Source organism: Rattus norvegicus, chromosome 1 (assembly GCF_021556685.1).
Source record: "Rattus norvegicus strain SHRSP/BbbUtx chromosome 1, alternate assembly SHRSP_T2T, whole genome shotgun sequence".
NCBI classification, from domain to species: Eukaryota; Metazoa; Chordata; class Mammalia; order Rodentia; family Muridae; genus Rattus; species Rattus norvegicus.
This window is the reverse complement of record NC_141534.1, coordinates 201,513,593-201,529,371: the sequence shown is the minus strand read 5'-3', so window position 1 is coordinate 201,529,371 and position 15,779 is coordinate 201,513,593. Positions and strand designations below refer to the sequence as shown.

At 45.1% G+C, this 15,779-nt stretch overlaps 2 protein-coding genes across 6 annotated transcripts in view; one reads left to right on the top strand and one right to left on the bottom strand.

The window, feature by feature from the left end:
- Fank1 (fibronectin type III and ankyrin repeat domains 1) overlaps positions 1-10,613 on the bottom strand; it is a 118,440-nt gene extending 107,827 nt beyond the window's left edge. Inside the window, exon 1 of one of the 2 annotated variants that reach the window (XM_087561098.1) lies at positions 10,523-10,613. In XM_087561098.1, coding sequence (XP_087417224.1) covers positions 10,523-10,535 — 13 coding nt within the window. In that variant the 5' untranslated portion in view covers positions 10,536-10,613. 2 annotated transcript variants of the gene reach the window in all.
- The window catches only part of Dhx32 (DEAH-box helicase 32 (putative)), a 59,784-nt gene continuing 47,987 nt past the window's right edge, over positions 3,983-15,779 (top strand). The window contains exon 1 of one of the 4 annotated variants that reach the window (XM_087572954.1): positions 3,983-4,529. The gene's annotated coding sequence lies outside the window, so the exon portion shown is untranslated. 4 annotated transcript variants of the gene reach the window in all.

Here is a 15,779-nt window from a genome sequence, read left to right as displayed (position 1 = left end):
AGGATATCATTGTTCTCCTAACAATGAGAAGACGCATTATGAATTAAAGAGAGAGCTCTCCAAAATGTAACATTAACTGAAAAGATCCAGGCACAGGTCAGAGAAAGAAATGCAACACGAATAATCTGCTTTTATTCCTAATATTAAAGTGTGTCAGGTTAGAAGGTAATAGATAGGAATGGAGTGGATGCATATTCAAATAACTTTCCACTAAATACTCCTTCATAATTTTGTTTTGTTTTTTAACCTTGTAACTGTAGCACTTATCCAAAAACCTAGAAAACACTGTCTAAAAAGATGGAAAAGAAATCCAACAGGGGAAATAGTGGCAGATGGAGAACCCCGGGCAGGTGGAGCCAAGCTGGCAGGCTGGGTCTCCCAAAGCAAAGCCACAGGTAGTGGTGGGGCCTCAGCACAATGGGAGCAGAAGCCTGCAAGAGGCTGTGGTTCTGATGCTCAGCACCGCACACACCACACAGCCCAAACCAAAACCACACTAGATCCTTGGATTCCAGTGCTGTGTGGCCAATTACCACAAAACAGAAGTTCACCCTACAAATAGTCATCATCAAAGAAAGGAGTTCTGTGGAAGAGGTACCCAAAAGGAAACACGGATGAAAGGCTTGAATGGGCACTTGGTGTAAATACATTTAAGTAGCCTACAAAAATACATTTAAAAACTTAATAGCATTAGCTAGTGTGGGAAGTATAATGAGACACATCTGCTTTGAGGAGAAAGCTGGAGCAAACACCAGCAAGCACTGAGAGCAGCTGTGCTCCAGGGCCCCGCTGGTGCAATGCTCTGCCGGTGCAACGCCCTGCTGCACAGGTGGTAGCTACTAGAGATGTCTGTGCCTGGGTAAACCCTGCCATTTGGCAGGGCACTCTACTCCCAGGCATGCGCCAGCCGAAATGTTTAGGGGAAAGGGAACCTTCACACTGGTACAGCCACTCCCGAAATCAATGCGGAGAATTCCTAAAAAGCTAAATTCATATCTACTCAATGAGCAGCTATCCCACTCCTTGGTGTGTGCTCAGAGGACTCAACACTCTACTCCACAGATACTCGCTCAGCTGTGTTCACTCATTGCTGCTCTATTCACAATAGCAGTGTGCCTTTGGTTCTATTGCTGGGAAGAGACACCATAACCAAGACAACTCTTAGGAAAGCAAACATTTAGCTGGGGCTGGCTTACAGTTTCAGAGGTTCAGTCCATTGTCATCATGGTGGAAATCACAGCATTTGCAGGCAAGAGGTCTACATTTTGACCTGAAGGCAGCCAGAGGGAGACTGAAATTCCACACTGGGCGGAGCTTGAGCATAGGAGACCTCAAAGTCTGCCTCCACAGTGACACACGTCCTCCAATAAGGCCACACCTCCTAATAGTACCATCCTCTATGGGCCAAGCATTCAAAACCATGAGACTATGGGGGCCCAACCTATCCAAACCAGTGCACTGGGAAATGGAAACAAACAAAATATCCTTCAGCCAGCGGATAGCCAGCGGATGGATAATGAAAATGGGGTCCATGTGCAGTATGAGAGATTATTATTCCCTTGTAAGGAAAAATCAGCAAATTTCCAGGTAAACAGATGGAACTAAAAAGGTTTACTGAGCAAGGTATCCTGAACCCAGAAAGACAAATGTGGCTTGTTCTCTCCCAATAGAGGCTCCTAGTTCCGAAAAGTCAGATGTGAGTAGCTTGCAGTAGCTACTGAAATCAGGGAAGTAAAAGATCATTGCTGTGGTGGGGTGGGGGAGCAGCAGAGGAAATTGAGGGCACAAGTGATCTGATCAGGAAATGGGAAAGGGGGCTCTGTAGGGTGTAAGGAGGGTGATAAATTTGAAACAAGAACAAGGATGGGGGAGGGTAAATAGCAGTAAGGATGTCTGAAAAGGTCATAAGGAACCATACTATTAACTCTCTACCTAAACCAAAAACTAATACATTTATATGTATAAATATGCTTATATAGCTGAAATGTAATTTTCTCATCTGGCCAAAATGATCCCTCCAGATGCCAAAAACCACCTAACAACAATCCTACCACCAGACATAAGGAGCTCTCCCTCTCCTGAGGTATTGGTCCTGGTTGTCCAAGAGACTCCCATAACAGTCCAGGGAACTACCACTGCTCTCAGTTGCTCCTCCTTGACTCTCCCCGCAGAGGTGGAAGGTAAGCCCAGGTTGCTGAAAGCACCAAGCACGTCAGACACAGGGCCAGAAGCCCCCTCCCTAAGGACTAGCTCTTGTGGTATCAGAAGGCACCATGCAAGCTTCCAAAGAGAAAAGTAATCGACCACCGACCTACCAGCAATGACACCTCTGAACCACAATGCCTGGCATTGGACAATAACCCTAAGGGTGCAGTTGTATTAACATTTTTAAGCTGAATGATCACATGGTGCATTAGTTAGCTTTCTGTTGCTGTGACAGGCACGGTGATCAAAAGGGACCTGGGGGAGAAAAGAGCTCATTTTGTTTACACTTCTACAACACAGTCCATCACACTGAAGAAAGTCTGGGCAGGGAATGAAGCAGAGGCCATGGAGGAGTGCTGCTTACTGCCTTACTCCTCATGGCTTGCTCAGCCTGCTTTTTTTTTTTTTTTCCGGAGCTGGGGACTGAACCCAGGGCCTTGTACTTGCTAGGCAAGCGCTCTACCACTGAGTTAAATCCCCAACCCCTCCTCAGCCTGCTTTCTTATACCATCCAGGACCCTCCTGCCCCAGGTGGCACTAGCCACAGTGGGCTGGATCATTAGTCAAGAGCTTGCCCTATAGACTTGTCCACGGGCCAATCTGATGGAGACATTCCTCAACTAACATTTTCTTTCCCCAGATGGTTCTAACATGTGGTAAGTTGACAAAAAAACCTGACCAACACACATGGGCATGATGGATTTTCAATTTTTAACTCAATAGCATTTGTAGGATTTGTATATTCTATTGTAGACACCCATGTCAATAAAAAATAAACATTGACTTTAGCCAGGCAGTGGTGGTCCACACCTTTAATCCCAGCACTTGGGAGGCAGACGCAGGCAGATCTCTACATAGTGAGTCCCAGGACAGCCAGGGATACACAGAAAAATCCTGTCTTGAAAAACCAAAAAATAAATAAAAAATAATAAAAAAAATTATTAACATCGACTCCCAAGGAGGAACAATTCACTCAGGAAGCAATACTCTAAGGTGGGCCGATTTTGTTCACCAGAAAATTTGAATAATCACAAATACACAATTCAAGCAGGTCATCTCTCGATGACAATGTCTGTTAGGACATTTTACTGTTTTGTCTGCCTTCCACAGTTCTGGGCATGGAATCAAGTGTTCTATCTTTGAACTACATCACCAATATATAACGGCACTTTTTACACTTATAGTGTGTGTGGGGAAAGAGTAGAGCACACATGTCATAGCACACACATGGATGTCAGAGGACAACTTTGGAGAGGGTTTCTCTCCTCCTACCACAGTAGAAGGCACAGTGGCACAGGCCTGTAATCTAGCACTGGAGAAGCAGAGACAGGAGGATGAGAAATTCAAGATCATCCTTGGCTACATACAGAGTTCAAGGCCAGTCAGACATCCAAAAGTCCAGGTCTAGAGAGTGTCCCTATCTTAAGGATGTTTCTCATAGAAGAAACTGACCATAGCATGTTAGAGACAAAAATACAAACCAAAACCAAGCAGTACCAAGGGGACAGATCAGCTTTAGGACAGGGATTAAGATAAACTGCAGCAGAAAGGTCCTAAGAAGTGAGGCATCCATGAGCTGTCTGTTTACATGCATGTTTATCTTATGTGAATGTTGTCCATGAGCAGTCTGTTTACATGTATGTTTATCTCATCCGAATGTTAGGCCTTCACCTATTTGAGTGCACTCACAATCTGTGTACAGGAGCCTGTAGAGAACAGAAGAGGGCGCTGTGGAACCTCGTGGAATTAACAAGCCGGTTTTGAGTCCATGCTTGGTACTGAACTCGGTACTCGGCAAGAGTCATTTCTGCAGCTCCAGGAGAGGTTGTAAAGGAGGAACAGGTGGACGGGTGGGTAGGTGCCAGGAACATGACAAAACAGGGTTCTTGTTAAACTGTAAGGGGGTCAGGGACCCAAATAAGAGAATGGGAGCCTGGATCTTGAGAAAGGCTTGCCCCTTAGTTTCAGGGAAAACTTCCCAGAAGATCTGCAGTGCCCTACGGCTCCTGACTTCTCACCCATGCGCATACACCCTATGTCTGTAGAGCATTGTTTACTGAGTGAGTTCTCACACCTGAATTCACTGAGTCATTCGGGGCTTCCTTGGAAGCCGCTGGAAAGCACGAGCCCCTCCTTGAATCTGGTTGGCTGCTTCGAAGGAGACAAGTTGTAACAGTGTTTCCCTGGCCCAGTGAGGCCAAGGACAACTAAATTAGCAGGAAGCAGACGCTGTCAGGGACAAGCTGGGTGACCCATGTTCCTGGGGATACACCTTCAACCACGGAGCCTCTCTGTCCCTTTCTGTGGCTGACTGGACATCACAGGTCAGGACTGCTTTAATTCTCAGTATTTTGATTGGGGCGTTTTAAAATAGGGCTGTTTAAACCTGTTGCTTTAAAATTGTTTTTGAAAAAACGTTTTTAATTTGATTTATACAATCATTTCCTTCTTAATAAGGTTTGGATTGTAACCTAATTGAAATAATTGGTGGTATTTAGGGACTAAGAGTATTTAAGAAAAAAAAAATAACCACAGATTTGGTAAATGATTCCTGTACTCAAGTAAGAAATGACTTTCGAATCCCCATCGGCCTCCCAGATAATGAATGAGCAAGCGCTCCATGCTAATTCTAGGGTTTTGTTAGGTCTTCTGGCCTGGTGGTCCCTCCATCCAGAGAAGACGATGAGTTATTTCTTTGATCATACCAGATAAAACAAGACTCTTAACGTCCACTTAGGTTAGTCAGGATGGTGGAATGCTCCAGGTATTTGTAACCAACCTGACATTCACAAGCACCTGACTTAAAGGAATTTTGCCCTAGAGGAACTTGAACTTTATCAGGAACACAGCCCCTCCTGCTGTAGAGTAAAACAGCTCTCTTCTTTTGTAAGTACATTACCCTTGGGGAAATAAAACTAAGCAATATCATCCATTCCTTAAATATTTGTTTAAGGCCCCTGGGACAAAATGATAGACAAGCAGGGTCCTGTCCTCTTTAGCCTATTCAACATAGTAGAAAAGTAGATTTTAAATTAACGAAGTAATTAAACTGTGATTCTTGCTAGGAAAAGCAGGAAGTACAGAGGCAGGAAAAGCATTAGGGAGGTGGCACCCCTACGTCAGACATTGGGGGAAGGAGTGGACGAGGAGGGAAACTTAAGCAGAGACTAGACAGAATTGAGTGCACCTTCCCACTGGAACAGGAGGGAGGACTCTCCTGGTGGCTCAAAGGGCATCTATTGTGTTGGGAAGAACTGAAAAAGCAGAATAGATCTGCAATCCAAAGTGTGATATGTGAGGGCAGCTAGTCCATAAGCAGAACCGTAGAGGGCTTTGGGGAGTGGGGAAGCACTGCAGAAATAAAGCATACAGTAAAGCATACAGTCATGGTGGGGATGGTACTGGTGCCAGCAGGGAGGGAGGGAGCACATCCTGGGTCCACCCTGCAAGGGATAGACAGGCGTGCTGGTGACAAGGGCCTGTGTGAGAGCTGCTGTGGTAACAAGAATCCAAGATGACTCCAACTTCAGGCTGAAGTGATTACAAGATGGCAGAGACAAGTGGACAAGCAGGTTTGGAGAAAGGAGTCATTCCCCTAGTGTATGACGCCCAGCCCCTTTACATCTGTTAGAGTTTGAGGGTTTTGTTTTGTTTTGTTTGTTTTGTTTTGGGGTTTTTTATTTTTTGTTTGTTTTGCTTTTTGAGACTGAGTCTTGAACTCACCATGTCACCCAAATGACCCTGAGCATTTGGTCCTCTTCCCTTCCCAACCCGAGTGTTGGGATTACAGGCCTATGTCACATTCATGGCTCTTATAGCCTGGCCTACTTCAGGATGCATTTATGTGTATAGGAAAAGAAAATATATATTAGATATATAATTACATAAATGTTCTTTTCATGTAATATATTACACACACACACACACACACACACACAGAGAGAGAGAGAGAAAATGAAACAGCCTCTGTGTCATTCACCTGACACATACTCAGAACACAGAATTTGTAATTGACCCAGGGTATACAGGGAGTGGAAGCTGGAGAGAGGGGTTTATCTCGCTCCATTTAATAAACAAATGCAGTTTGCAACTGATAATTATGCACAGGTTATATTTAGATTGTCGGTTTCCTCTGGCTTGTCTGTCTGTTCTAAATGTGCCATAGACTCCCAAATCCACTCCTGGGATTACATAGTAGGGAAGGGATGGTACTGCTGCAATTAAATGAACTTCGTTTTTGTTTATTTTGGGACAGGGTCTCACTATCTGGTCTTGCTGGTCTGGAACTCACAGATATTAACTTGTCTCCCCAGTGCTGGGATCAAAAGCATGCACCTCAATAACCAGTTTAATTGACTTTTTAAAAAGGCATCTGTTCCCCGTGTGACTTTTGTATACAGGTTACCTGCCTGATAGTTAGTTTACAAAGAAAGTAATTAGAGGTAAATGTACAAGCAAGCTAAGACTCCAAGCCACCCTGAGCAGCCAAGGTCGTGAGCTGATTTTATTTGCCCTTCCCCTGGGGGAGTCATTTCTTGGCTCATTACCTTGCCATTATTATTCTGTAGCACAGTGGAAGCCCCCACCATCCTTTGCTTAGTGCCAGAGTTTAAGCCAGCTGTGGGGTCTGAGAGGTTTGTGTTTATTAGATTTTAATGACTCAACGACTCAACTAACAGGGGTCATTACTAAAAGTAATAGGAAGCTAAGGCTGTGGAAATTATTGGACTAACGGGTTGTTTCTAGTAGTTCCTTAGCATTGCCCTTGGATATACAACTAATTCTTAAAAGTAATTAAGGAGGATCCTTCCTCTTAATCAACTTACTAACGCTACATAAAACTACTCCCATGTTATTGAAACCCCTCAGTGGCAGAAGGAACTATATACACAGGCTTCGAGTGTGCTTCATAATCCCGGCCTAACAACCTGACATTGCTATAACACTGTTGATGCCATGACTGAAATTATTTATAGTTAGCACCGGTTAGTATCATATCCATCATGCTTCTGTTACCTCTCAAAGAATCAACTTTTTCCCGTCTTAGATACTGATACTAAAAGAGACATTAGAGATTTGACTGTCCCTTTCATTATTAACCGACCATGGTTCGAAACTATCCTAAACGATGTTTATTAGGTTGCAAAAGATTTCCTAACGTGGTGATTTCTGAGATATACAAAATTAATACAAATACCCTTTAGTATGTGTGAATGGAATAAATCTCATTGTTATATGGGCATAAGTAACTTGGTGTGTAATTTTCTACTTGGTGTGTAATCTGATGGGACAGAGCAAAATTGCAGTTATGGATATAATAACAGTATTAACCAGGTGTGGTAGCACACATCTTTGGTCCCAGCACTCCGGAAGCAGAGGTAGATAGATCTCTGTGAGTTCCAGACCAGCCAAGAGTACATAGTGAGACCCTGTGTCAGATTTAAAAAGTACTTTTCTATGTGTCTATGTGTACTGCATGTAGGGGAGTATGCATAATTGTATTTCATCACACATGCTATGTGGGTACACGTATGTGCCCATGGATGCCCAAAGTTGATGTTGCAAATTTCAATCATTTTCTCTCTTATTCTCTGAGACAGAGGCTCTCAATCAAACCCAGAACTTGCCCAATCAGCTAGTCACCATGCTGTGGGAACCCCATCACTGCTTTCTCAGGCTGGGATTACAGGCCAGTCACCGCCCCCCCCACCCCCCGTGAGTTCTGGAGAATGGAATTCAGGTCCTTAACTAAGAAGATACCCCCACCACACTTCCCCAGATAACATATCTTATTCTGCTTCCAAGGCCTTCCTGATCTTGCCCCTGTTCAGTTTTCTAGATTCACCTGTTTTCCCTCTGCCCAAACAAGTTTGTCTCCTCTGATTGCTGACTGCTTCTTAATCTTTTTTGCTCTGCTCCTGGACCCCTTCTTCTCCAAGTTTAGGGTCTATGTACTAGGGAAATGTAATGGGAATCACTTCTTCCCATTCTTAACCATATTATTGTGCAAGCCAACTACTTCATACTTTGGTCTGGAAGCCTGTCTATCTTTCCCTCTCCAGTTTCAGACCATGGGAGGTTTCAGTAGTTCTCGAGTGGGTCTCTGGGTTGATGCACTCTTGGGATGACCCATGAGGCACTGTGCTGAGTGTTTAACCCCAGTTCCTACAGGGGGGTGTAACACAGTAGGAACCAGAAAAGAGAACAGATAAAAGCATTGAATGCTGAAGATTTTGAAGTTTGCAGTATACACTTTTAAACAGTACTGCATACTTACAGAAATAAAGTTATCTTTAGAAGATAATTATTTCATAGCTAAGGATGCAGCTATGCTGGTGGAGGGCTTTTCTGTAAGCCATCAAATAGATAGTCCATCTTTAGCACCACATGGGGTTGGGGAAGGTCTACAACCACAGTATTCTGAAGGATCAGAAGTTCAGAGCTATCCTTTGTTACACAGTGAATATGAGACCACCCTGGGATACATGATAAATGAGACGAGAGAGAGAATGAGAATGAATATATGAATGAATGAATGAATTTCTCTAAGGAAAGATCACACACAACCTGGCATCCACTTGGAATAAGACTAAACTCCTAGCATTGTTGAATGTTCATTTTTTTTCCAGCAGGTTAGATAAAGTGTATGATCTTTTGAGTTTTGAACACAAATGATGTTGTATAAAAATCCTACCAATCCAAGGAACTGTAACTCCCAACTTGTAGGCTTTATATTCAGCAAGTTAGTTAAAAGAAAGGGAGAAAGCTTTTAAATTTTCCTGTTATTACAAAGTGAGGTTGTGAGGTTTGCTTGTGTGTGTGTGTGTGTGTGTCCCTATGGAACATGGGATTTGGTCTAAGTATTTTATTTTTGAAATTATGCAAAAAAAGGCAATTCAATTTATTTTTTAGTATCAAGCTGAATCATATCAAGGTTTAAGCTCTTTCAAGTCACTAAGTCAAACAGTGTATTTGTTTTAAGAACAAAGGAGGCAATAAAATAGTTCGGGTGGGGAGGAGGAAAGGAGAGCCTAGGACAAAGTCCCTGGAAAGGTTGGAGAAAAACAACAGCCAACAGGTAGGTGAGGTCCAGGACCTCTCAGTTCTAGCAGCTATAAAGCACACATCCTCAGCCATATATCAAATACAACTTTGTAGCCATCATGGTAGCCCATGCCTTCAGCACTCACTCCATAAACTGTGAATTTGAGGCCAGCCTGGTCTATACAGTGAGTTCCAAGCTAGCCACAGAGATAGCAAGACCCTGTTTCAATCAAAACAAAATGAAAATAATATTGTAACCTCAGCACTTTCAGAAGGCTGAGGCATGAAGGTTTTGAGCCACTGGTTCAGGAAGGAGGCTGGGTCAAGAAGCTGGCCATGAACTCAAGGTCAGCCTGGGCTGCAGGAGACAGACAAAACTCAAGAGTATTTAAAAAACAAAACAAAAAGTGCATACAATGCTGCCGAAAGTATGAGAGCTGAGTTTGATGCCCAGAACCTACATTAAAAAAATAATAATAAAGTGTGGTACTGTGGTTTGCAGTTCCAGCCCTACGGAGTTGGAGACAGGATCACCTCTAGGGTTCTAGCTAGACGGTTTGCCTAGCCTAGTTCATTAGAGCTCTAGGTAAGTGAGACACCCTGCCTTGAAAACCAAGGTGGGAGTCTGAAGACATGGTTCAAATATCATGAACACTGATTGCTCTTCGAAAGAACCCAGTACCGACGTGCTTACTCACACCGATATAACTCTAGTTCAAGGGGATTTGGTTCTCTCTTCTGGCCTCTGTAGAGGCAGGCACAAGGCACAGGAGTGGTGCACGGACATACACGTAGGCAGAACACCTGTACACACTAAAATAAAATAAAATTTAATTAAAAAACCAAGGTGGATGGCAAGAAATGACACCAGAGCTTGCCCTCTGGGTTCCACACAAACATGCGCACACTTGCGAGTGCACCTATATGAGACCTGCACACGTGTGAACGTGTACACTTGTACCCGCATGAACAGCCAAGCAACAAAGAACAGGGAAATTTAAAAGACGAACAGGAACGAGAAACGTTTGTTATGTATCATATGCTGGACAGAAGCACATGAATTATATATACCACGGACTTTAGGGGTAAGGTCAAAGAGGCAAGATCGCATAAATACAAGACCCAGGCTCCTTGCAGAAAGCACTATTCACCATTAGTAAGCCCACTACTAGTGAGGGCAGCAGCAGTAGTGCTCAATAGGAGCCGCGGGTTCGAGACCTGGCCCAGCTGACTCGGCCTCTGCTCGCACCCCAGGCCCTAGCCCGCCGCTTACTCTTGGGCTCCATGGTCAGCTGCTCCCGGGGCCCCTCGGGCCCAGCCCTGGCGGCGCCGCCCTCCTAACGCCTGTCCTCGGCGGGCGTCTCTTGGGTTGCCCTGACAACCGGGGGACGGAGAGGGGCGGGCGGGGCTAGGCGGACGGCGAGAGGGAGGGACCAAAAAGTGACGTGGAAACGCAGAGCGGCGCACGGGGCGGGAGTGGCGCCGGGGGTCTGGATTGGGGAGCGCGGCGGCTTCAGTAGAGCCGCGCCCCGTGCTCGAGAAGGCGCTGTCAGCTCCTTTAAGGACCACGCGAACGTCAGCCGGGCTCGGGAAGCTCCCGCCCGGGCTCTGAGAGGCCTCGGCGGCCGCCGCTGCAGGTAACGGCAGGGCAGGCGGCGGGGAGAAGGGAGGCCGCGCACCTGTTGCCGCCCCGCCCGATCAGGCACAGCTGAGGGTGAGGGCGCCCCCAGCTCCGGAAGGAGAACCGGAGCTCCGGGCTGAGATCTTCTGGACCCTGGTGGGTTAAGTCTAGGATGACCCGAGACGCCCAAGTGAGCGTCAGAACAGACTCTGCTCCAGCCGGAGGACCGGGCCATTGCACCACCGTAACCCCAACTAGAGTCAGGGTTACCCCTGCATCTGGCATCGGTCCAGGTCAGGGTCCCGGTGACCCTGGAGATGCCCGGGTGAGAGTCAGGATAGACCCTGTTCCTGCTGGTGGACCCAGCTTTTGCCCGCCAGTACCGTCTCTCCAGGGTGAGGCTCCATTGCTCCTGGATATTGCCCCCAAGTCACGGCCCGGACCGGCCTTTGCGAGTGGCAGCTCTTTTCCAGGATGGGTTCTCTGCACCAGGATGTTGTCTCAGGTCAAGGCTAGGATGACCCTAAGATTGGGTGACCTCAGCTCCTCCTGCAGGACTCGTCCTTTGCACCACGTTTCAGAGTGGGATATCCAACTCCGTTGGTGTTGGCCTAGGTGAGGGTGCGAAAAGGTTCCAGTGAGAAAGCTGCTCCTGCCTCCATAATTGGCTAAGTCTGTCTCTTGAAACCCTGGGTAGTTCCTCCCCTCGTCCTGCTCTTTCATCCCCACTGTCACCTATCATATTTCAGGCTATGGGCCCCGCATGGGATCTTGGTAATTGGTTTAGTGTGTGTGTGTGTGTGTGTGTGTGTGTGTGTGTGTGTGTGTGTGTGTGTGTGTGTTGATTTGGGGAGGGGTCGTTGAGTCAGCCAAATTGTGTAGGATACTATTTCAAAGACCCTGATCCAGGTTTTGCTTTAAGAAAGGTGCGAGGGGAAAAAAGTCACGAGGAGTTTTTATCTGGTGTGCTGTAGAATTTTCAAACCACCCTAAAGAGTGCCGAGGTTAGTTAAGGAGAAAAGGGTGGGGGGGGGGCGGAAGGAAGAAAAATGGAGAAGAGATAAGGAAGGGAATGAGACAGTGCAGAGGGACGGAGGAAATTGTAGGATTGATTTACCGTTCAGGTCTGGAGATTAAAGCCCCTCCATCAATCCCTGCTGCTGCCATAGACAGGACTAGAGAAAAATGGAAGGCCCAGCCAGCTCTACTGGGGTCATATAAGTGATTACTCATCTTTGCCAGTAGAGAGATTTCTACTGCGTGGCTGTCAAGGACTTAAGGGAGAATTACTTTCCCAAGGGAATCATTCAAAGCTTAGTTGAATCCGAGAAGCATCTATTCTGTGATGGAAATGGACATTTATTATATGCTGCCAAATTAGGCTTCCCTCTTTGTGAGGGTGATTGTCAAAGCAAGGAGGCTTAGGAATGGGTGTGAACAAGCACTGTGATTTATGCAGAACTCATACTTCCTAAGCTAAAGTACCAAACAGAAATTCAGGTTGGAAGTAAATATATTGAGACCTTTCCCATAATGTTCCTGTAACTTAGAGGAGGGAGGAGACAGAGTAAGATTCTGGGTGCTTCTGTACACAGTATTTCCCAAATATTGGTCCTCATAAACAAAATCACAATGGAGCTTTCCTATGCAAGAAGATATAGTTATAGTGGAAGGGCAAATGTCACAAACAAGCCTGGCATATCACTCAAACACACACACATACACACACACACACACACACACACACACACACACACACATACACACACACACACACGAGATTAAAAACTGTCTAAAAAACAGTAGCCTAGATATTGGGGGAAGAGTCCTTTTTTTTTTTTTTCTTAAAGAAGAGCAGCAGATCTCCATGTTAAGGTAATAAAAACTAAACATGGTGATTGCGTGTGGATTTCAAGATTGGTGAAGCGGGAATGGGAATTACTGTTGGAGTAACCTTGTGATGGTTTAGAAGATGCCTAATCCTAGAAGTGGGGGTGTTGAGAAAGTCTCGGTGCATAAAGGCAGTTAACTGCGAAAGCAAGATCTTTAGGGGATATCAAGCCTTTGAAAGAAACAACTGGCTAAGAGGTGGAAGTGGGGAGGGGAAGGCACCAAAATGTCCAAGAGAGGACAGTGCTCATCACGACATTTCCCCTCTAGCACCTAGCATGGTGTACTTACTCAGTGGATGGGAACTTCCGTGTAGGGATGTGTTTTACCCTCAGAAAAGATGCTCATGGCCACAACATGGGTTAGGGTTTGGAAATGAAGGATAAAGATTTTATTGTCACTTTGGGTTCTTTCTGCTCTTAGGTCTTTCCTTTGACTGTCATGTTCAGTATGTTATTGGTAATCAAAGGAAAAACAAAAAGACACTCTGTAAGGGGTTTGCTTTGTTTTTAAGTTTCCAAGTTTCTTTGTACACAGAGCCATGACATCATTTCTTAGCTGATATGTAACTCCAGGTAGCAAACCAAAGAAAGTAGCCTTAGCAGGGAGTAACAAGGTAGCCAGGAAGACATAAAAAGTGCAGCCTTTGTTTTTCTTAGATCTCTGGCCACTCTCAGAATGAAAACTAAGACAACTCAGTTAGAGGTTAGCTTTATTTAGGCAAATAGAACAACCCAAATTACATCACTTGATCATTACATCACTTGATCATGTGCATTCAGTCTGTTGCCCCCACTATAACTGGGAGAACCATTTTACTTTGAGGAAGTTTTGTTTTTATTTTCATTAGCATTGTTTGGGTCTTTTTTTTTTAACCTCTCTGTTACTTTCTGAGTTCATTAAGGGGCTCAGTCAAAGGTTAGAATATAACCTTGCCGGGGCTGGGGATTTAGCTCAGTGGTAGAGCGCTTGCCTAGCAAGCACAAGGCCTTGGGTTCGGTCCCCAGCTCTGAAAAAAAAAAAAAATATTACCTTGCTTCCATATCTGCTCTTCTGTTTGCCCAAACCTGTTGCAAACTATACTTAAACCACTGGGCTCCCCCAAATGCGTGCCCCTTTGCTTTTTCTCATCCATGGTGTGGCTGCGGTATCTGGCTGTTTCTCCTGTCTCCCAGCACATCTTCCAGGGGAAGAAGCCTCATGCCCATTCAATGAACTTCTCTCCCACTAGAGGGACTCTACAATGGAGTGCTTAGTTCTAAAGCTGCACTTTTCTTGTAATAGTTATCTCTCGTTTTGTTTTTGGATCTTGAGCCTCTGATCAAGCTTTTGTTTTCTGTTATATAAACCTGCCCCTTTAGTAAGGGGGTGGGCTTTGGCTTGAATAGAATGGTAACGGAGAGGACAGCTTCCAGTCTTTTCATTAATCTTTATTTCTTGGCACACCTCTTTGGGAAAGCTAGGAGCTGCTGTTGGCTCATGTATAGTTTAGCAAGATTCAGAATAAATTATGTGTAATTGTAGAGACTAGAGATATAACTCAGTTGGTAGACTACTTAGCCTGTACTAATCCCTGGGTTTAGTTCCCAGCAAGTATAAACTGAATTCAGTGTCCCACAACGGTAACCCCAGCACTGGTGAGGGAGAGGAAGAGAATTAGCAATTGAAAGCCATTCTTGGTGACATAGTGAGTTCAAGGCCAGCCTAGGCTACATGAGACTCTTTCAAGGATTAGTAGTAATAATGTGTTAATAGATGAGGATACTGATATCTTCCATGTTGTAAAACAAAAACCTTTAGTTGTGGAGTTTTAAGTGGAGAGGGAAATGTTGGCATAGGGTAAACACTTACTGAACAGTAACAGTGAGCTACCCTAATGTAGGGTACATTAATGTGTACCCTAATGTGCTACCCTAATGTCCTTGTCTCATAAATGGAGACAAGGAAATGCCCTTGGTGATGGGTTGGCATGAGGGCAAGATGGCTTCCCCATCAGAGGATTACTTGGGCAGCGGACAGAGGTAACAGAAATCAAGTGTGCACGGTAATGGATGCTGGCTGAATGTGTACAGCGCATGCATAGAAGAGACAGACTTGAGCTACAGGTGCTAGGACAAGATTACAAAGAGCCTAGGGACTGAGTCTTTCTTTAAAGGGAATAAAGATTTGGGTCAGTGATGTGATCATTTTCCATTTGGAAAGGATAAAAGATTAGTGGAAAGTCAAAATTAGAGACAAAAAACAAAATGGGAGGGGCTTTTGGTTTTGTTTAAGGTGTGAAGTCAAGGTCACTTAAGAGTGGGTGCCGGTGATTGTGGAGCCAGTGTCACGGGAGGAGTGAGCCACCAGAAGGAGCAGAACTCAGAGGTCTTGGTGACACAGGGTGAAGGAGAAACCAGGCCACCTCTCATGTCTGACGTGAGAGGGAAGGTGGGCTCTCCTACCTACCATTTGTTGAAGTCTAGAACTCAAAAGAAGGGAGCAAGCTTTGTAAAGAATTTGACAAAAAGTTCAGGTTGAAATATGAGTGCATGTGTGTTGTGTTTCCCATAAGCCATAGTTAGACATTTGGGGCTGCAACCATTAAAAGAAATTTACGGAAGCCAGGAAGCTGCACCAGGTGTTTGGGACTGTTTTCTCCATAGGAACTTTAGTGAGAAAAAGGGATTCAGGAGCCTGGGGCACATGTACTTTACAATGGAGTGGGATGGTGGTAGGAGAGCCCTAACAGACAAAGAAAAGGACAAGCCAGAGAAGTAAGCTGGGACTTTGAGAAGATCCCAGGAGTGCAGGTCTGGTCATGCTCTCAAATCACTGTGTTTTCCCACCCCAATCCACCCATCCTCCCACCGCACCCCCACCCCTCCACCCTCCACCCTCCACCAGCTCCTGGTCATTTTTAAAGTGAATGCAGAACGGCTACAGTTTGCCAACAGGAAAAGAAAGCTGCATGGTATTTGTAGGATTCAGGGTCTCCATTTAGGACAGTAATGCATGAAAAATGTAAGGTCAGAAGTTG